Source organism: Calidris pugnax, unplaced genomic scaffold (assembly GCF_001431845.1).
Source record: "Calidris pugnax isolate Ruff unplaced genomic scaffold, ASM143184v1 scaffold81, whole genome shotgun sequence".
NCBI lineage: Eukaryota > Metazoa > Chordata > Aves > Charadriiformes > Scolopacidae > Calidris > Calidris pugnax.
This window is the reverse complement of record NW_015090880.1, coordinates 10,716,533-10,740,072: the sequence shown is the minus strand read 5'-3', so window position 1 is coordinate 10,740,072 and position 23,540 is coordinate 10,716,533. Positions and strand designations below refer to the sequence as shown.

The following is a 23,540-nucleotide window of genomic DNA, read 5'->3' as shown; positions in this document are numbered from 1 at the left end:
TCCCATTAGCCTAGACCAGTGCTCCCATTTCAACACTCAGTTATCTCCCCCAGCTGCTCTGCCTCAGACCAATCCCTTGTCTTTGGCCAAACAGGCCAAGTTCCTTCTCTTGCCATGTTCAGATCGGGTTGGACCGGGGCTCTGAGCAACCTGGTCTCCTTATTGCAGGGGGGTGGGGCTGGGTGGCCTTTAAGGGCCCCTTCCAACCCAAACTAATCTATGATTCTATGAAAGATGAGACATAAGCAGAGCAGTGATTCCTAATCTTGAGGAAACTTAAATTCAGTTTGGGAGGCTCTCAGAAATGTTAGGTACCATCAGCCCATTTTAGTTTGTTTCTGTGTAAGGCTATTAACCTGTTGGTTACCAGAAAGCTTTTCCTGTTATGAGTTTTAACCTAAAATAAAAAAAAGTTAAATGGAACCTTGTCTTTGATGTTCAGGGAAATGTTCTCTGGTCTATATTCTATAGATGTAATCCTGTTCCACAACGTGGGTTTTTTTCTAGCAAGAGATAGTTGCTTTGGAACATTTCAGGTTTTTAAGTTTTTGTTTTGTTTTACTCTTGAGATATAATACACCAGTAACAAAAATATGTTGCCAAAAATAATGTGGCAGAAAGGCTATACAGTTATTAAATATTAATACAGTTATTAAACTCAGTGTTGTCTATCAATAGAGCATACCAGCCTTTGCTCTAAACACCAACTTGGCTGCAACTCCTGTGCTGGCTATTCAGTTATTACAAAGAATTCTGTCCCCTTCTCCCTGTTTCTAGTCCTCCTCCACCTCCCACCCCCTCACTTTGTTCATGAAAAAAATAGTAGGATACTGGTGCTTATGGAAAGCTACAATATTTCCACTTGTCTGCAAGCGCAAATTCAGAGGACTCTGGCTCTTTCAAGGCATCACTAGGCATGTCTTCTTACTCTAAGATAATCATTAATGCCTAAGTATCCCTGAGGATTAGTTTCTTCCTGTCAGAATGAACAGTGACTTTGTGTTGCAGAGCTAACTCTTTAGCTTCTTGTCTGCATAGAAAAGCAGGTTTTCTGACACAAGCCTTTTTTTCCCCCAAAGTCTTCTGTTTGTAATACTTCCTCACCAGATCACTTTTGTCTGAGTGTCTTTCCCTGTGCAGAGAGAGACAGCAGGCAGGACAGGTGCAACTTGAGGATGCAGCAGCTACTTAGTGCTTCCTGCATGGAAGGAAGAGCTGGGACGAACGTGTTGTGTGGCTATAGATCAGTGTGCTCATTGCTGCCGGGAGGGCACCTGATGAGTCTGTGCTGATTGAGCAGTCATCGGTCAGGAGGGGCAGCCCTGCCCTCTGCCTCTTGGAACAGGCTGATCTGTGATCTTGCTGAGTTGCCCTCATCTGCTTTTCTGTTTGGTTGTTTTTTTTTTCCTTGGGGTTTTATATTTTTTCATGTCAGTATTTTTCTTTTGAGTCCTTGAGCTCCTAACGATTAGCATCTCAACAATTACACTTCGGTCTGTGTTTTTATTCTTCTTATCTTGCAGGGCTTTAGCTCACAGACTGTCTTGCAGCTCATCAACAGTTTTCTCAATAAATCTGAGCCAAGGTCACCCAGTGGTGCCTTACCAACTTAGTCCTTGGGCTGCAGGTGCCTGCATACTTGGCTGAAGGTTTTGTGGCTATAGTTATTTGGAAATAAATGGCACTAGTAAGTGACTTTCAGGCTGAGGGATGGGAAGAACTTGTTGTATTCAGCTCACAGATGGCTCTTCTAGATCAAAAAGACCTCTGAAGGTTGTTCCTTCTGGTGCCTCTTAGAGAATCACTAAATAGATACTGGATATTACAAGAATTAGTGAAACTTCCCATCAACACTAATGCTTATTTAGTTTACTGTTAGCGTGCTGTTGGTTTCTTTCTCAATCTTCTAGGTGTGAGTAAGCAGTACAGTGTAAAAAGAATCTGGTAAGGCTATTTTGCAGTCCTCATTTGCCTGGCTTCCTAGCTTTTCAGGTGACAAGGACAGACTACATTTCTTGGATCTTCAGACATCTCTGAATCTGGCCTATCTACTATTGATCCAGTAGCCAAACTTTTTCTGTGGGTATGAAGGACTTTAAGGGTAGACCCTCAAGTCATTGCGTAAAGCTTCCTCATTTTGATGAATTTTAATTGTTTGTTTGATGTATGTAATGTCCACTTTGTGGAAACTCCTACAAATGAAGCTGGCGTAAAGCTGTCTTATGGTAGATGTGGGATGTATAACATTCCTGAATTAGCTTTAAATCCTCCAGCTTGAGGATCAGTATGTGATGCTCCTATTAAGACGGATCAGTTAGCTCTCCAAAACTAACTCAGTACCTTAGGTACGTAAAGAAAGGCACTTTCTGTGATCTTTATGCTTCTATGACATCCCTGTTGTCCATACGAGAGCTGGATAGTTTGAGTCTGCCAGGGGCATATGCAGATACAAGCTGTGACTGCATCTTGGGGTTATGAACCATAGGAGCATTTGCTGGGGAGGCAAATCCATAGGAGCAGGTGAGCAGTTGGATGAGTTTATCCCAAAGATATTGCAGCAATGCTGTCACTGAGGAAAATGGGTATCAGAGGCTACAGATGGATTTAAGTCACTCTTAACGAGGCCTCACTGGGTAACATGCATGCTGTGAAAAGACAATTACTGTGAAAGACAATGAAACTACCTAACAACCTGGCCAGAACACTCACAATAGCGATGTCAAAATACTATGCAGAGGAAACCAAGTAGATCCTACCCGGATCTATCAGGAGACAAATGCTTTATTAGGAGAGAATTATTGTGAAAATAGCGTAGACAGAAGCAGCTTAGTATTAGGCAACTGGAAAGCTTAATAAAGCGTGTTCTATCTCACCCAGCAATAAGAGGACTATTTGTATAACATGAAAAAGGTGTTCTTATGATCTGTACTGGAATGTTGTCTAATAAAAAGCATCTATTTCCTTGTTTTCCAGGGGTTTGTATGATATCGTTGTAGCAAAAGACAACCAGTCGCGCTGTGTGGGCCGCTATGATAATCACGGCAGTTTTGGTGAGCTGGCATTGATGTACAACACTCCTAGAGCTGCCACCATTGTTGCCACAACAGAAGGAGCCCTTTGGGGACTGGTAAGGAAAGGAAGTTGCTCTCATCTGCATAATATTTTAAACACTAACTCACAATGTCCAGTGCTTCTCTTGGTATGACTCCATGTGCCCATAGCTGTTTTATCATTATCTCTTATCTCACCTCCTGGTGTAAGAGATCCATTGTGCAAATCTTTTTGGCCACTTCTCTAGAACAAATTGTCTGTAAAAACTGTATCACTGGCTTTATCTGTCCCTTTATTATTTTGCATTTGCTGTAATTGTGGCTTTTGTTAAGGAAAAAACACCTGGTTTTGTTTTTATCCTGCAGAGGACAGTGGAGGCATTAATGCATGTGCTTTGTGGGAGGGAAAAACAGTATCTAAATGATGTTCTGCATTTTCGGCTCACCTTCCTACCATTTTGTCTGCTTTAAGGGGAATGGGAAGGTGTTAAATATCTTCTTGAAGATTTCAGTAATTTGAAGATCTAGGAAGACTTTCCAAAGCTTTGTTTTCCTTCAAAATAAACTGCCATGATGTTTCTGGTCCCTTTGTGTTATCCTGGAAGAGGTTCTCAGGTCAGCATGACCTATGAGATACCAAGCTAAATGATGGTGTTGCTTTGTTCTAGCCCGGCAGTGTTGAATGTGAAGCCATAGACATTAGTTTCCTTTTTTAGTTCTTTTCTCTGTGCTATTTGGACAGGGTTATTTTCACAGTGCTCTCTTACTCATCTGTGAGGGCTCACATAATAAGTGGATTGTGCGATCAACGAAGCCTTTGAAGCCAGAAGTGTTGTGTGCTTTCTGTGTGTGCCGGGCTCCTCGGCAACTATCGCTGGGGGTTGACCATGTGTTGTGACCTTGATTATAGGACTGATAAGCTGCTACATGGCTTGCTTATGCAATCTCAGCGCTTGCTGAGAGATCTGACTTCTGACTTCCCTTTTCTTTGTGGGCTGAAAGAAAAGATTTTGGTAAATCAACCAGGGAGTAATGTCAGAATCTAATTTCTTGAACAAGACAGAACAAAGCAGTTACCTACAAACTGAGCTCATTCACAAAAGGAAGAAAATGAGATGATGATTCTTTGTTCCAATTTGCCTTTGAAAAGAACTGCACAAATTGGGTTAATTTTGGTTTATTTTTTCTGTGATTACATTCACTTAATTAGCAAGGTGTAGTTGAAGGGGGATCTCTTGCTAGTCACCTGTCCTCTGGATATTTTATTAACTAAGGCTGCATTTTTCTGCCTAAGACTTCAGTTATTTCTTCCAGTTATTCTGTCGTTGCCATGTTTTATTGTACTGTTTTGTGCCTGATGTAATTTAAACATATTTTTATTAGTCTGCAGAAGTCATTGCTAAAGCTTATGGGTTATCTGACGTTTAGGAAATGTGGATTAGTCCTTCTGCATTGCAGACTTAGGCCAACAAAAGCCTGGAAGGCTCAGGCACAAAGCAGTTATCAAACGTGGGTCTCTTCTGGCCTCAGCCTTTGCTACTGAACATGTCTGGGGAAAACCTCACGATCACACGCGCTTCCTGCACTGCTCTGCCTTTTTTTATTCAAATAATGCTGCTTCTCCTCCCTCACTGATACTTTCAAACAAATGAATTCTGAATTTTTTATGCTTTTGCAATTCCCTTGAACATTTGAAGAGACTTCTACCACTGAAGGGTTTCTTTAAAAAAATAAAAATATCCCTCAGGCTTTATCATCTCTTGTTCTCCTTTGGATAACAGTAACACTGTCTTTCCCTTCATCTTTCACCTCCTTCAGCTCTTATATTCCACTTGTGTCACCTGTATCAGTCACTGTTTCAAGTACAAGTATTTACAGTTTGCATCCCATAAAACTGTTCTCTTACTTTAAAATACCTCTTCACCTCAAAATGTCTCTGCTAAGTTATCAGTTGATGCTTTCAGAAAATGAGCTCCAGAGGAATGGCTCCCACCACTTTAGTTGTTTCCACTAATTGTTGTATATGTAAACTTAAAAGATTTTTTTGTTTTTGATTTTTACTCTTGTTGTGTAAAGTAAACTCTGCAACTCTCAGTCTTTCTGTAATTTAGTGCTGATCCTAACAGGGACCACGGGTGTTGCTGTAACGCAAACACTAACGGAAATACCTGGTGGCCACTTGCCCTCCCCCTTAGCCTGGGCATGCTGGATAGTTGTGGCCTTTCTCATCGGTGTCTGCAGTAGTTGAGCCCTGCCTTTTCTGTGTGGAAATAAGAAGCATTTTAAGGTCTCTGACAATAAACTCTCAAACATGTCTGCCGTGTCAGGTGCTGAGAGAGGAGCTGTGGTTGGAGCTGGGCGAGCTTCCCTTCGCTCGGGCACGTAGCGCCGCCCAGCGGCCACCCTGCGCATCGCTCGCTGCTGTCTGGGGAGAATTCCCGGGGAGGGGCAGGGGGGTGGGTGGGAATCTTGCCGAATGTTTGGGCTTCAAAAGCAAACCAAACATTTTTTCCATCAGGAGGGTGCTCGTGTTACATGGGGACAGCCGGCAACTAGGGAGTAGTTATTGGGAAAAGCTGTGTCTCGGATCCTAGAAGGTGGAGGAGTGAATCAAGCCTGTTGCTGTTTGATACTGTGTTCCTGATATGAGACCAGTATATATCTCCAACTTACTTTTGAAATCTGTGACTGAAGTGGAGAAGAATCCAATTCAGACTTAATCCTGCAGTAACCCTTACCAAATAAGTGTTGGAAATGCCAATTTCCAGTGGCTTCAGCGAGAAGAGGGTGACTCTTCATTGTCTGAGGAAGCATGAAAGATATATTAGCAAACAACCAAATAAAACCCGAAACCTCAACCCTGAAAACCAGTACAAGGTAGACTGAAAATGGAATTCTTAAATGCTTATCTGAGAAGGACTAGGTCTTACAGCTCCCTGTTTTTCAATTTGTTACTGCAACAAGTACTCTCACAAGAGCTGTTACAATCACCATTGTGATGGGTCATTTTAACATTTAAATGATGGATCATTTAATCATTTTAACAGCTGACTTCTCAAACCTTGTGTTTGTTGCAAACACTAGTTCATGTTTGTCAGTTCTTTAAACAAGGAGCATTTTAGTCAAGAGGAATAACGTATTTCTCTGTGCTGTGTTTTTGCAGGATCGAGTGACGTTCAGAAGAATTATATTGAAAAATAATGCAAAGAAGAGGAAGACGTATGAATTATTTATTGAGTCTGTGCCCCTTCTTAAATCCTTGGAGGTAATGCTTCTCAGAGACATCTGCATCAAATTCTTGCATTAGCTCCACAGTCAGTGTTTCTGCTATATCAGAAATCTGTGTCATTTTTGCTTAGAACAAAATTTTAAGAGCTGCTTTGCTATCACGTTTACTGTACAACTTAATTTGCATTGTTGTACACTGTTTTTTTAATTTTCTTTGTTCACAGTAAGCAATTTGCTGATTTTTATCTCAGTCTGTGTAAAAATTTAAAAAAAAAGTCACAAACCAAAAAACAGCTATAAATGTCAGATAACGGGTATTAAAGTGAAAATTGGAATTCAGGACTGTGGTTCCCTTTGAGGGTGTGATATGAAGTAATGATAACGATCACTGGGATGGCCTTTATCAGCCATGAATGATTTTAAATTTGAGACAAAGATGTTGGGCGTAGTGGGTGTTGCTTTAACCTTAACTGATATTCAGGGGGCAGACTAAGAATAGGCTAACGGGAAGCTCTGCTGGCTGGGAACAACATGACCAGGCAGAGCAGGCACATGTCACGTTGATGTGTGTGGTGCATGACTTTAAGAACAATGTGTAAGTTGTCATTTCTAAGCTATTGATTCAGCCTGTATCTTCAGATGGCTTTTGGAGCCGTACCAAAATCCTTTGAAATTAGTATACGTCTATCTTTGCCTCACACCATAACTTAGCTTTTCTTTGTTTTCTCATCATAAGAATATTTTTCAGCATTAATCTTTAGTATTTGAGAAAAGCTTTTAATCCCTCTGAGAGAAGACTGCAAAATTGCAAAGTATCATTAAGTGTGAACAGCAACCTCTAATATGTATTATTTTGGACATATGTTGGTAGCTGTGGAACATGTAAATTGCAGAACACCTTCTCCCTCAGTGCCTGGCTTAAACTAGTTCCATCAATGTGACTTTTTTTGAGCACAAAAATGACTCATAAATTTTTTTAAAATATAGAAAAATAACTCGTTATCACTGGATGGCTTTTTGCATGACACACTGCAGTTGAATCACATGAGGACCAGAACTGAGTTTCTCAAAAACAGGCTAGATGGAGGTGCATTTGTGGAGTGAATGGATTATAACCGGATTGTCTGTCGAGATACTCATTTTAACTGTAGGATTTCCCTCCTTCCTTAATGCGTGTTTTACACTGCTCTGAAACAATAAAATTGTTTAGTGTTGTTCTAGATGGGCAGTGGGAAACATTGGAGATCCTGTTTATGAAGACTCAGACATGGTTTGTTGCATGTCAGATTAGTACCCCTTGCCCTTGCTGCTGGGCAGCCTGTTGCTGAGCCTGCTTACAGCTTAGAGCTGGTTTCCTTTTCATAGCCCTGTCCTCTCTCCACTTTAGGAATGAGGTCTGGGACACACAAAAGATCCCCATGTTCAAGTATAGGGTGATTAAAATATTTTGAAAATATGTTGCTGTGTTTCTCATGGAAGTTTGTTCTTAGGAAATTTATGACATTTTTTTGGTGTTTTTTGTTAATTTTCAGGGTAAGAAAAGCGCATGGATAGGACACCAGACAATTTTCTTGCCCTGTTGATTATGGTAGTTTTGCAAGCTGCAGTGTGGTACAACAATATTTTTGCAGGGGCTCTATTTTCAGTACCCAGATACTGTGTGTTTGTGTCTATTGAGTGCCTCTTCATTTCATGGATACAAAGTTTACAAGAGATGCACTATAATAGATAATTATGTATAATTTTCCTCTTTGTTCCAGGCATCAGAGCGAATGAAGATAGTGGATGTTATAGGAGAGAAAGTGTATCAAGATGGGGAACGTATAATTTCTCAGGTATTTGAAGTCTAAATTTCTCTTTTATCATTCTCCTTTCTCTGCTTCTTTTTTCCTGTTTGGAATTGACATACAGAATCCTACTGCTTGGACCAGCTTTGCATCACTTATTCTTTTAATGCTTTCAATGTCTTTAACCACTTTGTGAATGTTTGGGGAACAGCCAGTATGTCTTCAGCTAAAAAATTATTCTATTTTTATTTCTCTGACTTGTTTGTTTTTTGCCTTAAGAAGATGAAAATGAATGTCTGTCTGTTTAATTTGCTATGATGGCCTCCAGCTACACTTCTCATAGGCACCTATGACCAGATTAAACAAGAGTCACAAGCGTGTTGTAAGGGCATCTCTAATTCCCAGGTCTGACTAAACAACAAAATGAACGTGAAACTCAAGGAAGTCATTTAGAATTTTATACCAGTTGGACCCAACTCAGTTAACTATTCTAAGAAACTATAAGGGTTAATGAAAACCATTGTTTTTCCTGATGCTCTTAAAAAGAGTATTTCAGTGGTGGAATAGTCTAGCTTCAATCAACAGCCTTTGGTTGTTGGTATGTGTTTTGTCTGCTCTAATAGAGCAAGGCCAACATGAAGCTGGACAAACTCAAGCGAAAGCTGTGGGATTTTTTTTTGGCTGTAACACAAATAACTTTTTGGAACACTGTTACTCATGAAACGCAGGAATTCTGCATGAAGTTTAGCTTGCAGTTGCTCTGTTTGTCACAAAAGTGCTCTAGTTCAAGTTAAGGCAAGAAAGTCCTGGGCTTACCTGAAATTGCATGCTTTTAATCACAACTGTCATCTTGTTTTATAAACAGAATATGACTCCTTGATAATGTCTTAAATAATTAATCTTAATTACCTTGAATGCCAGATAACTCTGAATGAAGGAAACCTGAGTTTGCTGATAAAATACTACCAAATTACTTCTCTCCAAAAATACCCTCAATTTTGTAAGTTGAAGATCTTGTTGCTTAAGACCCTGAAAACTGAACTGTCAGCAAAATCAAAGCTTATAGATCAGTCTTAAACTGGGAACCCACGCAATCAGTGATCCAATTACGCAGTTGGTTTTAATCTTTTGTAATAACTGAATTAAGGACAAGGATATAATTACCCTTAAAAGGAGGATTAATAGTCTGGATAGGTCTGGGTGATGGTAATACACTGCTAAAGATGATGAAATTTTACGCTTGAAAAAGATGTGATAGCTCTTCCATTACAGCAGTTGCATCAACACCATGAACCCCTTTTCTCTCATGGATAATTTTACATTTTAATTGCCTTTTTGGTAATCTCTGAAAGTCCTCTCTGTCACAACTAAAACTTTCAAAATGTTAAGTCCTGGCGAAGGTCTCCAGAGCAGATGTAAAATACAATCTGTTGAAGGTCTGCAACCTGATACGGTTTAGATAGATGTGATAAAGGTTCTAGAAGCTCTCGCAGAATGGTTGAGGTTGGAAGGGACCTCTGGAGGCCATTTGGTCCAACACTCCTGCTCAAGCAGGTCCACCTACAGCTATTGGCCCAGGACCATGTCCAGATAGCTTTTGAATATCCCAAAGGATGGAGACTTCAGAATCTTTCTGGATAACCTGTGCCAGGGCTTGGTCACCCTCACAGAGATTTTTTCATAGAAACAGTTGAATTTGATTAAACCAAACTTTTTTTTTTAATTTCATCCTCAGTTATTCAACAACAGCTTGTGATATCTTTCTAGAACTTCATATAAAATGACTATTATTTTTTGTTTTCTCCCACTTGCCCTATGTAATTTATTTTCCTTTAACTGCATGATGCTATTGAGTGCTTCATTATTCCTTGCCATTCTCACTACCTTTATACAGCTGTTGCATCGTTCCTCATGTAGATGGCTTACATTATGGACTTGGTTTTCTGTAAACTATCCTTCTCTTACTTTCTATGTTCATGCTCCTGAAATACAGCTATTGTGGGTTCTGCTGGTCTCTCACTATTTTACCTGGGATTGACTGAGCTTGTACTTAGTTTAATGGATCCTTCTTCCTACTGACATCTAGAAATGCAGTAACTAAATCGGTGCCTTATTGAAACTTGCTTCTGGAAATTCTAGGCCTTGCTTAGTTTCACTCTGTTGGACACTTCCATCAGGATTGGAAGACTTGCACTTCAGTGGTTTCGCTGTATATCGTCAATGTCCTTTGCTTTTTCCTTTCCACCTGCCTTCTCACTGAATGATGTGTACTGATAGTTGCTTCTCTCATGGGTTCCTCTGGTATTTTACCTTACCAGTCACCTTTTAATGTTAAGAATTTAAGTATATGTCAATTCTAGTAGATTTCTGCACTAGGCCTAGTTCAGAGTGAATGTTTTAATACCATTTATTAAATAATTTCTTTTACCTTTTCCTTTTCACAGGGCGATAAAGCAGATTGTTTTTACATTGTAGAATCCGGTGAAGTAAAAATCTTGATTAAAAGCAAGGTGAGTTCAAATTGTGTGGTTTAGGCTTTAGGTCAATCCCAGATTCCATCGATTAATACAAGTGGTGGGGAAAAAGCCTAACCTGACTTATTTTAAGATATTATTTTATTATATTTATCTTTGTCACTCATGTGATGTAGGTTTTAAATCCCCATACCTGTTCTGAAGGAGCCAGAAGTCACTTTATTAAAGCTGGAAAGTCTTTTGCTTATATCTGCTCCACTGCAAACTAATGTGATACTCATCTCCAGTCTTAAGGCCAGGGAGAGTAACTTTTCTTCTAGGATTATAGAAAACTGCAACCTGCAAAACCTGGGGTCTGTTATCTCTAGTGACATAGACATTGGCATTTGAACATATCTCTGTGCAGTCTGAAGCAGCCTTAGGGAACAATGTGTTGTGCGTGATAAAACCCGTTGGGCTAATGTCATAGCAGTTCCCAAAGCTGGAATGGTAAATACCTGCCAATCTCAAACCTTGTGGGCTGGCATACGCTTTTCTTATCAAACTTCTAACTGAACATGCTGTTAAGGACAGCAGTTCTACCAGTACAGAGCATGACTTGGGACTTGCTAGTTTAAAAGCCCTAAACCAATGAGCTGTTGCACGTCTGTAAGAGATCTGGGATTAACTGCAGCCTCATACAATGACAGAACTATATGCAAATAATTAAAATGTAATGTTTAACAGACTATGACGAGTAAAGAAGCTAATCAAGAAGTGGAGATTGCTCGGTGTCACAGAGGGCAGTATTTTGGAGAGCTTGCGCTCGTTACCAACAAACCCAGAGCAGCCTCTGCCTATGCTGTTGGGGAAGTCAAATGTTTAGGTAAGCAGATGTTCTGTGTTTCTAGCTACTCTTTTCTGGTCTTTGCTTGTTTTGTGGACCATGCCTGAGTGAGCAGCTATTCAAAACCTAGCAGCTGTTGGTAACTGGTGGTCAGACATGAGAACCTAGGAGCATGGGCTGGAGCAGATCTCCATGTAGAAGTTTGGGAAGCACCACTGCTTCCTTTCAGCAGGTTCTGCTTTTTTCTGCTTGTGTGGCCTGTGCTTTTTGAAAGGCTAAGTAGCATCAGCTTCTTGTCTACATCTTGTTTCTCACACGCAGCTTTCAGATACCAGTGTGGTGTGTATTGGGCTTCTGCATTTGTCCTTGGGTCAGGTGTGTGTTTCATTAATCTTGTTTCTCCAAATAACATTATAGAGAGAAAACAGAAGTACGATTTCTGTTTCTGTGGCTTCTATTGAAGCCTCAAACCCGAATGGGTTGGACTGGGGGTCTGTGTTCTGACTTACAAAAATAGATTGGTGTGTGATGTCCTTTTTGACAAACAATCTTGTTTTTGCTTCTGTTCCTTTGCAGTCATGGATGTGCAAGCATTTGAGAGGTTGCTTGGACCCTGCATGGACATTATGAAGAGGAATATAACACACTATGAGGAGCAGCTGGTGGCATTGTTTGGCTCTAGCATGGACCTGTTGGATCCAGGGAATTAGGCACAGGGTACCTCAATGCCTTCTTAGTTCAAGACACAGAAAAGCCTCCTATCAGCAACACAACTCACAAGGAAAACGGACACTACGGAACAGTTACTGCTGCTGTCTTCTTGGGCATTTTAGAAACCATAAACAAGTCTCAGCACAGATGGATTGCTCACTCCCTGCCTCCACTTTGCTGCTGATACTTCATTATTAGACCTAGATTAAAGATGATTCTAACCCTATGTTCACTTACTTGGTTCAGAATGGCATCTGTCCAACAGTTCAAGTGCCTGATATGAAACCCAAAGTGTGCAAGATATAGAAGCCTCCTTCCTTCTCCTGTTACTGTTGGGATAAATTTTCAGATCAGATTCTGTATTGGGAGGTTGCCTGTTCTGCAGAGGCAGCCTATGGAATATGAGCCTTTCACGGGCTTATTACCTTCATCTGATGCTTTCCTTACACAATGTCAAATTTGCTTTCAATTGTAGCATCTGGGTTTGAAGTTAAAATATCAATGGAGCCAATTAATAAGGTGGCACTGAAATTTTCCTCCACCTGCTGAAAGGTGCAGGTACTATAGCTCTTTAAACCAAGTAAACCGAGCTGGGGACATGGGAGAGTCTGCTTAGCAACAAAATGCAGAAAATCAAGCATTACTATATTTTAAGAGTTTCCTGAGCAGCAAAGAAAATTGTTTTATTCTATGCTGCCCAAAAAATTGCAGTGGTTCAGATCAAATGGCCTGAAGGTATCATAATTGTCATCTCCCCAGATTTGCTCCTTGTTCCTGACACTGAGTACATTTTATTGTGGTGAGATCACAATATATGACCTTCTCTTGCTAACGGAGATCCTTTATACTGCTAGATTTCCCAGGGCACTGTTGTCGACTGGGTCAGTTTTAAAGCTTTTTAAGGAGGTGAATGTTTTGTAATTTAAATGAAGACTACTTCTGTACTTGTTTACAGGAGCTCCCCCCGTCCTAACATTTCACAGTATTCTAACTTCATTAGACACTTGGATGCTTCCAAATACCATGTTGATTTGCTAAACTTTTTAAAAGTTGGCAACATTTGACTTTGTAAAGCAAATGTCTTTGCTGACTACGCAGTTGGTGTGTTTGAGGAGTCTTTTTGGTTTAGGTGATAACTGAGCTAATGATGTTTATCTAAAATACCTGTTAAATTTGCAGCATTTATTAGGTAGATTCTATTTCTATAGCTTTAATGACCTTAATTGGCATACTGCTGAGATTTTATCAAGAGTATTATCTAAATAAGAATCAGACCATAAGGAGGACATTTTTATGGTGTACAAACAGAATATTTATATTAAGACATTGAATTTGTAGGTAATAAATCTAGTGACCCTTTGAATTTGCATTCTTCTGCAGCTCGTGCAAAACTTACTGGTGTTTTATGGGGTTATAAAATTTTAATTGTGGATGCTAGTATAACAGAATCTGCTCTTTTTATTCATGGCCACGTGGGCAAGATTAGAAGGATGCTAATGCTGAATTCCTGCTTCTAGTTATCACAGTGGACGTTTCTCTAAGGCACGAGATGCTTGGCTGCAACTCTAAGTTGATTTCTGGACAATTTTTTTTCCTTAAATGAATGAGCTCCTCCCAGTTCCTGCAATATGAGTAAGATGGAAACTTGGTAAGTTTGAATGGCTGTTGTCCAGTTACTGTAATTGGAGTCATATTTTTATATAATGCAAATGATTTGTAATGGACACCACTGAACTAGGTGTTTCCATATTATTAAAGTCCTGATTGTGATGTCTAGTGGCTGTTCTAACTGCATGTATTTTAGAACAGTGAATTTTCCTTGCTTTTATTGGGCTGTTTTTTTTGTTGTAAATTACAGCCAAAGAAGCAGCAGGTACTTCATTCATGCTTCCAAGGTTTAACACCAAAGACAAAATAATTCTTTTGATTACAGAATTTTAAAAAACAAACAAAACCAAACCAACAAACAAAAAACAAGAAAACATGGAAAAAAAAAAAACCCCAACCAACCACTCATCAGGTCTTCGCATTGATAACAGATAAAACTTTAAGATACTTTGGGCTCCAAGACAGGAGTCTGAGGCAGCTTGTGACTGTCCTGTGAACCAGACATAAACTGGTCTCCAAAATAGCCTGAGTTTCTGTGCTGCCTAAACTGTCATGTGAACTAAAGAGAAACTTGCTGTGAATAATCATCGGCTTGGCCTGTGCTGCTCCCAGGCAGAATATCCTCTCCTTTATCCTGAGGGGCCTGGCGGGTTGGGCAGCCTTCCAGATGGATTCTGGTTCTCTGCAGGACAGGACTGTGTAACTCAGCATATGCAAACACTGGCAATTGTTCTGAAGCTTAACCAAAAGAACAGGCAAAGCTGACGTTAGATTCTTAAGGTAATTCTGCCTGGAAGGGAGGACTTGATGGCTTCTAGAAGTCAAAGGAAAGGATGGGAACATAAAGTCAAAAGACTTGGGATCCCATGCAAGCAAGAAGCTTTGAAGTTTTACCTTTCCCTAGACTCCCAGAAGCAAGGGCGTGCTGGGCAATGCCATCCTGCATCCAGGATCCCTGTGACATCATTCTGTGGTGTAAAGAGGCAACCTGACCTTGAGCTGAATGGGCCTGTGAAAAGGCTCCTCCATTTAAAAGCTATAATTTGCAATGTGCCTGATTAGTTCCGTCCGGTTTAACCAACCTGATCTGTACAACTTTGGAGCACGAAGAGCGAGAGAAGTAAGATACTCAACCTTGCCAGGTATCTGGTTAGAGCCACCAGCAGTGAGCAAAGCTGGAAAGCGTGCGGGTGGTGATACCAAGACCAGAGAGTGAAGGAGGTGCCTGTTGGTAAAGATCTGCTGCATCACTGTATCTCAGCTCAGCCCTTCTCACTGGGGCTGTCCGTCACAACTGTCATGCAGAACAAGCCCAGGTGTTTTTTTGTTACTGCTCAGTGTTCAGTAAATCTGCCTGAAATTGGCAGCAGAGGCATATCTAGTTTTTAATAAATGAACTCAGCAGCAAAGTGGGCAAAGAGGATAATGTCTTTGAGGCTTAGAGTGGGGGGGGGGAAAAAAAAGTCTCTTGTTCGTGATTCCCTGCTTGTGATTGTTGTGAAGTCAGTGAGAGGAGCTTCCAGTGGTCAAATATCCTGGCGTATGGTATTTTTGTTCAATGTCACAGCACAGGTTTCACAATGTAAAAGAACAAAAAAGGGCAGAAGTGCTCTCTTTTTAGAAACAAAAGTGCAAAACTTAAAACAAAACTTTAAAAACGAAGTGCAATTCTGCACAGAGGGCAAAAAAACCGAACCCCCTTTGAATGTCACTTCCATTCTTTCTTTTCTGTTGGCTGAAAGCAGACTCTTGTTCTTGACATGTATTTGTAAACTAGTCTTGCCAAAATACAAACACTTTTGGTTTTTTTCACTCCAGATAATTTTTGTTGTTGCGGTTATTGCTGATTATCTTCACATTTTTCAAACCATATCTTTTATTTCAAGAGGCCTTCCTTGTGGACTTCCTCCTGACGGTCTGCAGCGCTACACTGCTATTTCAAGATGCAAGAGAAAGTCACTAACCTCACAGGAGAACACTCAACTCTGTTTGCTGGCTGGAGCTAATAATGCGCTACTAATTTTCCTCTGCTCTGTGGGGCAGGAGGGGAATTAAATTCTGCATAAAGTTGCTACCTCAAGGCTCCAAGTGCTTTTAAAGGTCTTTCACTTAGGAGAATTTCCTAAGACAGTTCTTAAAATTGGTCTGTTCTTTTGAGTTAAATGTTTTGGTTTTTTAATTGATTCATTGAGGGACCCTTATTTTAATCCATTTTACATTTAGTACTTGATTCTCAAAGGATGAACAGCTGCAAAGTTTGGTTCTTGCACTATAGTGTTGAACATGAAAGAAAAATATCTGCCATACAAACATATGGTTTTAACAAGTTAAACCACTCTGGGGTTCAGCTTCACTTTTGATTAATAAAAAAACTGACATGTCGTGTCCGGCCTTTCCTGTCCAGTCCTGTGTGTGCTCTTTATTGACTCGCTGCAGCTGACACAGCCCCCAGCGCCTTCATCAGGAGTGACTTCCCAGCAGCTCCTCCATCTACTCCCAGTGCCCGGGTTTCTGTGCTTGTGTTGTCAGAGCCTTATGGAGAACAGCACTCGCCCTGTTGCAATAACCAAAAGAGATTTATACGTTACCCGACCACCACCTTTTGCTGTTTTGTGATTAAAATTTTACTAATATCTTAAAAAATAATACCAGTTTCTGTAGATATCATTGCTCCCAATAAAACTGGCTGCTCTGACCTGTCTGCCAAATTATCGTAGAACTGATTTATTGTTTGAGCACTGTGCTGACTGTTCTCAGTTCCTAGGAGAAACACAATATTCCTGAATATTCCACAATATTCACTTACAGCAAGCTTTATGTGACAAGCTGCCTTTTTTTTTTTTTAACCTAACTAACAATTTGAAAAGAAAATTAGTTTGGTACATGTGAAATTGCCTGTTCAAAATCAGTATTTGCTTTTGATGTGGTTTTGTTCTAAACACTTAGCATTTTACATACAGTTGTAAAATCAGTCAGGGAGAGTAGCTCAGAGGGATTGTGGCGCCAAACATGAGAAAAGTTCTGTATTCCAGTAGAGCCTCAGCTTTGGGGACTTTAACTCAAGGTCACCTGCAGGCGTCAGAGGGCAACAGCATGATAAATATCTAGAAAATGTTACATTTTGCAGAAGGATAAGGAAAAACTGGGATTTTTTTTTTTTCTATGGAAAAAAGCACTGGGGAAAAGGGGGCAGGGAATATTGAAACAAGAGGGAATGAGTCCCATATTGATTAGGACAGGCCTATTAATAGTGGCCATAAGCTGCAGCAGGGAAGCTGTTGATTATGCATTGAAAAGATCTGTCTGGAATACAGTAAGAACAAACCGCTTGGGGGAGCGTGAACTCTTCCAGCACTACATTTTTATTTTTTTTAATTTTTTTTTTTCCCCCTGAACAGTTGTAAACCAGCTCTGCTGAATCATTAGAGTATCTGTCTGAGGCAGGGGTGGATTAGATAACCTCTTGGGGCTGCTTTTGTGAGATATGTCGCTGTTTTCTTATGAACGCCTCTTTAAAATCACCAAGGGGTTTAGCTGACACAAACGCGCTGTCTCCAGGTTTTCTGCCATGTCAGCAGAAGGAAGATGAAAACAGCTCAGTGACTGGAAAAGAGATGTGCCCCTTACAGCCTGGCACACAAGTGGGCTGCTGGCCGTGCTGGGGCACAGGTCCACAGCTTGCCAAGCACCCGGGACAACAGGCTGGGCTCCCTGCAGGACAGAGAGAAACCCCCAATGGAGAGAACATCTTGAACCCCCAAGTTCTTTTGCACAGAGTGAGCAGCTTGGTGGCAAAAGCAAACGGTGTCCTGTGAGTTGGGCCCTAACTTGGGGCACATCAGATGGGTGCTGGGCTTCTGCAGCATTACCCTGCTGGGGTGAATATGAATTCCTGGCTAAACTCTTCTTCTTTTTTTTTTAAAGAAGTAAGATTCTCTACAGTTTTTATGCTGAGGATGACGTTTCATCATTTTGGCAGAGCGAAGATACTTCCATCCTTTCTGCTGTTTCTCTCCGAAGGATGCACTTCACACCAATCTTCGGATCAGCGGCGAGGCTTGGTGCTGGCACCACCATCGTGTGACCTCCTCCACCAGCGAGACGCGGAGACACGCTGCCCAACAACTTCTCTGTGCCTTCCCAGCCTCTTCCAGTCCTGCGTCCTGCCAACCAGAGGCTGGGATGACACGGTCCCCTCGCCCTCACGGTGCCCAGGGGATCACGCTCTGCCGGGAATCCACCTGGGCCAACACAATTTGTTTAACGGGGAAGAGAAGGCGCATCTCTGCCAGCTCCCCACCAGCGGCCTGTTTATTGCCCAGCCTTCGATATTTGTCCTTCGGAAGCTGCAGCGCTGGGAAACACTGCCTGTTCCCGCAGCTTTCCCGGCATTAATCTCAGACCCGAGGGCCGATCGTTGCCGCCCTCAATCCGGAGAGGCTGGTTCCGCGGCTGCGGGCCCGGACCTCGGCCCCGCTGCCCTTCCCCGGAATCTCCCGGGCCTACCGGAGCGGGGCCGGGCCTAAGGCCTCCCGCCGGCGCCGCCCGGTCGCCATGGCGAGGCGGAGGCGGGGCGCGGCGAGCTGGGCCCGCGGGGCCGCCGTAGAAAGGGGCCGGGGCGCGGCCTTGCAGGGAGGATGGAACCACCGGCGGTGCCGGCTGCCACCTTCGAGCGGTGGGTGGTGCGGAGCGGCGCGGAGCACCATTACCTGCGGGTCCGCCTGTGAGTAAGCGAGCGAGTGTGTGTGTGAGGTAGGGAGAGATATTCCCCCCCGCCGCCGCCGCGGAGCCTCCCCATCCCGCCCTCTCTGCTCTGCTTCCCCGCAGGGAGCTGCCGGACGGCGGGGCCCGGCCGAACGTGGCGCAGTTCAAGCAGCTGGTGGTGTCGGCGCTGAGGGAGCTGCACGGAGAGGTGGGACGGGGCCGGGCGCTGAGGGAGCTGCACGGAGAGGGGGGCCGGAGCCGGGCCGCCTTCCGTCGGCCGGCGGCTTCGGGCTGGGCCTGGGGCCGTGCGGGAGCCGCCGGGCCGCCCCTGCCTCCCGCCGTGTGTTTTGAAGGGGAGGGAGCAGTCTCTCCCGTTGGGCTCTCCGGTACCCCGCGCAGGAACCGAGCTGAGGGTGGGGAGGGGGAGTTGTACGTTTTGTTTTGGCGGCCACAGCGAAGTGGCTTCTGCTGAGGGAGCTGGGGTTGTTCAGCCTGGAGGAGAGAAGGCTCCAGGGAGACCCTAAAGCAGCCTTCCAGTGCCTGAAGGGAGCTACAGGAGAGATGGGGAGGGACTCTTTGTAGTGACAGGACAAGGGGTAATGGTTTTAAATTGGAAGATTAGATTAGATTAGATACCAGAAAGAAATTCTTTACTGCGAGGGTGGTGAGACACTGGAAGAGGTTGCCCAGAGAAGCTGTGGCTGCCCCATCCCTGGAGGTGTTCAAGACCAGGCTGGATGGGGCTTTGAGCAACCTGCTCTAGTGGGAGGTGTCCCTGCCCAGGGCAGGGGGGTTGGAACTTGATGATCTTTAAGGTCCCTTCTAACTCTAACCATTCCATGATTCTGTACCTGGCCTCTGGAATTTGGGGTATGGATGCTGGTGCTGCAGTGAGGGTTTAAAAGCAGAACTATGGGCAGGGAACAGCTTCTCGGCTGGGGGAATCCCCGGTGCTGTTCTTGCTCGGTGTGCGGTGTTGCTGGGTGGCTTTAGGTAACTCACATCACCCCTGGGCCCCTGTTTCCCAGCTGTAATGTGGAACTAGAAGTGGTGGTTCCTCTCTGAAGAGCTCCAAGAGGAAGGGAGCTGTATAAAATCTAGTGGTGCTGTTGCTGAAATGCTCATGTGAGATTTAGGCATAACTATAACACCTTTAATGCTGGCAGTGAATCCACTTGCTTATAAACCACTATAAAAGCATGGGAGGGTACTTACTTATATTTTTTTCATAGGTTGGAGCAGCTTTACCTGTTGATGTCTTAACATACGAGGAAAAAACTCTGTCTGCTATATTAAGAGTTATTAGCAGGTAAGGTATGGCAGGTACGCACTTGAGACACTGCTATGAAAATACTTTTTGTAAGAAAACAGAACTCTTAACCTAAGAATAGTCTTTGAAGAATTAAGCCTAACTTGCAGATGTCTGCATAAAGTATGCAGAAAATAAAAATTCACTGAGATTTGGTAACCTACCTGTATCAGTACATTATTTCTCCTTTAAAACAGAATGGCCTGGCAGGACCATTGAAATATGTGACTTTAAATCTCTTTCTCTAGTAAAGGCACTGGATTTAAATGGTGAGGATAACTGCAGGTGATTTAGGGGAAGGAGGAGCTTAAAGGCACAGAAAGAACAAGGCTGGGAAAGTGAACTTGAAAAGGTTAGAGTACAGATCACTGTATGTCAGGGACAAGAGACTGCAGTCATTGCAATAGCGCTCCAGGGCACAGTGTTGCTACCAGAACTCACTGGTGAAATTACATGTGGTTGAACTCAATTACAGCTTCATTAATCTTTGTAACATGCTTTGATTTAAGATATGTATGCTGCAGGAAAACTGAGAACCAAATTTTACTAATAAATTTCATTTTTCTTTTTGCTTAGTGGCCTTGTCAAGCTGTGGAGTGCTCTAACGTTGCTGGGTTTCTACCAGAACAGGAGGTGTGCCTTTCGAGTTCTGCAGGTAAAGCCCTGTGGGGGCTGGACAGCTTCCCCCGTGTGTCAGTTCTCGCTGTGAGCTGGTCTGGCTGGCTGAGCACACTGCCTCTTCATAGAGAGATGGCCTAGATGCAAAAATGTCTTGGTTTGGGAGTGAAGTGCTTTTCAGTGCAGGTGTATAAGCCTCCGTTTAAGTAATTCCCATCTTATAATGAATGGTTCCATTCCAGTGAGAAGTGCTGATCTCATTAATACATCTGGAAGAAAATAATTTCTGGAAAGCTTGTTCTTAGCCTGCACCTTGGTCCAATATTTTATTTCCCCTACTCCATGTCTTCCCTTTCTAATAGTCACTGTTGACTGACCCAATTTGAAAATGCCATAAACATGCACTTCCAGAGCTCATTTTTTCCCTGAGGGTGCTGCTTAATAAAATAACTTCCAAGAATTCTTTGTCTACGAAGCAATGGCTAAATGAAAATCTGCTCAGGCATAGCTCTAAGTTTTTAATCTTTTCTGTAAAAGAGAAATTTAAGTATTTTCAACTTTGAGGGTATTTGATGGTGTTTTGGTTGTGGTTTTTTTTAATGCTTTTGTTTGTTTCTTGCTTTGTTTTTGTTTCCCCCCAAACTAGACATCTCCATTTCTTCTTGCTTTATCTGCGAACAGCAGAGAACTAGTCTTGGACTGAATGCAGTTGTTGGTTTGGTTGTACAAAGCAGAAGTTGCTTGAGATGTTGCAGCCGTTCAAGTATGGAATTTCTGGACGGGATTTCCGACAAAGAACCTTGACAAAGCTAACCCTTATCAGCTCGCTGCTTGGACGTCCCGTACTTCAGAGTTTACACATAAAAGTTGGAGACAAAGCTGAACTTACCAAAGCTTTTACACAGAATGATGTTGTTACTTTTTCTGATTTAACAGGTGACACAAATCCTTTGCATTTAAATGAAGATTTTGCAAAGAAATCTAGGTTTGGGAGAACTATTGTGCATGGAGTTTTGATCAATGGACTCATTTCTGCAGTTCTGGGTACTAAAATGCCTGGTCAAGGTTGTGTATTTCTCTCTCAGGAGATCCGATTTCCAGCTCCTCTGTATGCTGGAGAAGAAGTCACAGCTGCAGCGGAAGTTACACGACTGAAGGGTTCTATTGCACACATTTCAGTGTCGTGTAAAGTCAAAGGAAGTGGGAAGACTGTTATGGAAGGACTGGTGAAAGTGATGGTGTCAGACAGTTAGAGCTGTTGTTCCTCTGCTGCTGTTTTATAAAGGTCAGAAGTGTACAATTGGTTTTGACTCTTTTTATGTCACATCACTTAATCCACTAAAGTTGCTACAAAAAAACCTTCAAAATGTTTCAAACTCAATCCGCACAGCAACTGCGTTAAGAAACTTGGAGCTTTTCATTTTTCCCTGTGTACTGCCAAGAGGAAACCAATGGAACTTGGCACTTTCTGTGACAAAAGTAAACATCAGCTTCACAGTTAACTCTGCCTGATAGAGCTGGAGATGTGGCTCTCGTGCATTCAATTAATGCGTTTAAATTCTTGAAATACCTTACAAACCCTGATTATAAACAAACAAAAATTTACCTTTAATGACAAACGCCTCTGAAACTTGCTTCCCAGAAGCAGAGTGAAGGAGGGTTTTAAGGAGCCAACTGGTCACTGCTTGTACTTATTGCCTCCTTATCCTCCTGTGGGTGAGACAAGCAGGGGCAGTTCTGTGGGGTACTAACTACATGGGCTCCCTCTGCTTACTTGTCTGTGTGAACATGTATTCATTTTTGCCCATTGGAAGTACCTTGGTTGCTGGTAAAGTAGGCTTTTGGTAAATGCATTAGTAAATCACCCAGTTTAAATTATTTTAGTACCAACATATGATAATTATACACTAAGAAACTGATGATGGGGACCATCGTGAGTAAAGGCACAGTCTATCTTCTCTTGGTGGTTCCTACAATTTTCTGGCAAAGCATCTATTATCTGCCCATCTTCTCTGCAGCAGAAGTGCATCCATAACTTTTCTAGGCTGCAAATCACCTGAAAAGTTGTTTGCTGTGAAAAGAGCTTGTCCTCAAACTGTGATGAAAGCTACTGGTAAAACAGTTAACTCTCCCTGGGGGTGGTGTCTTGTTCCTAAATGCAGCTGCACCTTAACAACAAACCCCAGGTGATAACTCACGCTGCTTCAGAGGGAGGGGTGATGTTTAAGCTGTTTGGTTTCAATATGCCTTCCATTTCCAAAGTGCAGGATTTGGCCTGGTCACAGCCTGGAACTTAGCGAGAGCTTTCATTATCTCTTGTCTGTAGGAGATCTTCCACTTCCCTGTAGGAGATCTTTTACTTCCCTGTAGGAGATCTTCCACTTCCCATTTCCTTTCCTTCTTCCCCAGGTCACTGCCTGATCACTGGCTTTTGCCATACAAAACTCTGTTTTTCAAAGCAGGCGTGTGCCTCCCCTCCTTCCTGGCTCACCTGCCCCTCTAGATGGGAAGGTGTCGCATTAAGGCCAATTAATAAAAGGCATCAAACCCATACCTGACCTCCTGGGTGAGGAGGAGAGGTAGTTTGGAAGGATTGCTCTGCCAGCCTGAGGTTTAGCTGCTTAACCACAGCGCACAGCCCGTTTTCCTCTCATTGTGGAGCTGCAAGGTGGAGAGATGAGGCTAATTACGATAACGGTTTGACGCGTACCACAAGCTCAGGCTCTGCAGTCGTACTTACCAGCATCCTCTGTGAGCTTCATTCCTGAATACGATCTTAAAAGACAAAATTAAATGCAGACAAGCGTTCAACAGGCAGTCGGTTCCCAAGTGGTATTAAAATAAAGAGTTTTCTGTGCTGCTGCAATGCAAGCTGCGGTGTGGAACTCCATTTAACAACTTTAAATCTGTGCTTTTTAAAAGAGGTAATTACAAATTGAGGAGAAGACACTGGATGGCATTTGATTTTTGAAATTGTCGTTTAACTACAATAAAAAAAAAACCCTTTTCGGTTTCTTTCTCTCTCTGTGAGCACCGGAACCGTCCCGGGGCTAATCCCCCTCCCGCAGCCCGTTGCCGCCACCGGGGGGGCACGGAGCACCGGGTATCGGGGCGATTTACCGAGAGCACGGCACCGGGCAGCCACATATCCCCGTGTCCGTCCCCCATCCGGCTCCATCCCCCCCGTTACCGACCGACCCCGGGGCTTCGGACCGCACCGGGGCG

At 42.7% G+C, this 23,540-nt stretch overlaps 2 protein-coding genes across 2 annotated transcripts in view; both read left to right on the top strand.

Annotated features, from left to right (window-relative positions):
• Nucleotides 1-16,069, top strand: part of PRKAR2A (protein kinase, cAMP-dependent, regulatory subunit type II alpha) — a 72,069-nt gene extending 56,000 nt beyond the window's left edge. Inside the window, exons 6-11 of the mRNA XM_014946640.1 lie at nucleotides 2,974-3,127; nucleotides 6,214-6,315; nucleotides 8,039-8,113; nucleotides 10,510-10,575; nucleotides 11,266-11,404; nucleotides 11,942-16,069. Coding sequence (XP_014802126.1) covers nucleotides 2,974-3,127; nucleotides 6,214-6,315; nucleotides 8,039-8,113; nucleotides 10,510-10,575; nucleotides 11,266-11,404; nucleotides 11,942-12,075 — 670 coding nt within the window. The 3' untranslated portion in view covers nucleotides 12,076-16,069. The remainder of the gene's footprint in view (nucleotides 1-2,973; nucleotides 3,128-6,213; nucleotides 6,316-8,038; nucleotides 8,114-10,509; nucleotides 10,576-11,265; nucleotides 11,405-11,941) is intronic.
• A 460-nt stretch (nucleotides 16,070-16,529) lies between these two features.
• RPP14 (ribonuclease P/MRP 14kDa subunit) lies at nucleotides 16,530-21,612 on the top strand. The gene is made up of 5 exons (XM_014946738.1): nucleotides 16,530-18,407; nucleotides 18,512-18,596; nucleotides 19,621-19,697; nucleotides 20,274-20,352; nucleotides 20,962-21,612. The coding sequence occupies exons 1-5, from the start codon at nucleotides 18,322-18,324 to the stop codon at nucleotides 21,016-21,018; spliced, it is 384 nt and encodes a 127-aa protein (XP_014802224.1). The 5' UTR covers nucleotides 16,530-18,321; the 3' UTR covers nucleotides 21,019-21,612.
• Nucleotides 21,613-23,540: the final 1,928 nt, after the last annotated feature.

Excerpts from the sequence above, each read along its gene's own strand:
- RPP14 (XM_014946738.1), top strand. The coding sequence starts at position 18,322 with ATGGAACCACCGGCGGTGCCGGCTGCCACCTTCGAGCGGTGGGTGGTG. Across the intron at positions 18,408-18,511 it reads CATTACCTGCGGGTCCGCCT|GGAGCTGCCGGACGGCGGGG; the intron begins GTGAGTAAGCGA and ends GCTTCCCCGCAG. Across the intron at positions 19,698-20,273 it reads ATATTAAGAGTTATTAGCAG|TGGCCTTGTCAAGCTGTGGA; the intron begins GTAAGGTATGGC and ends CTTTTTGCTTAG.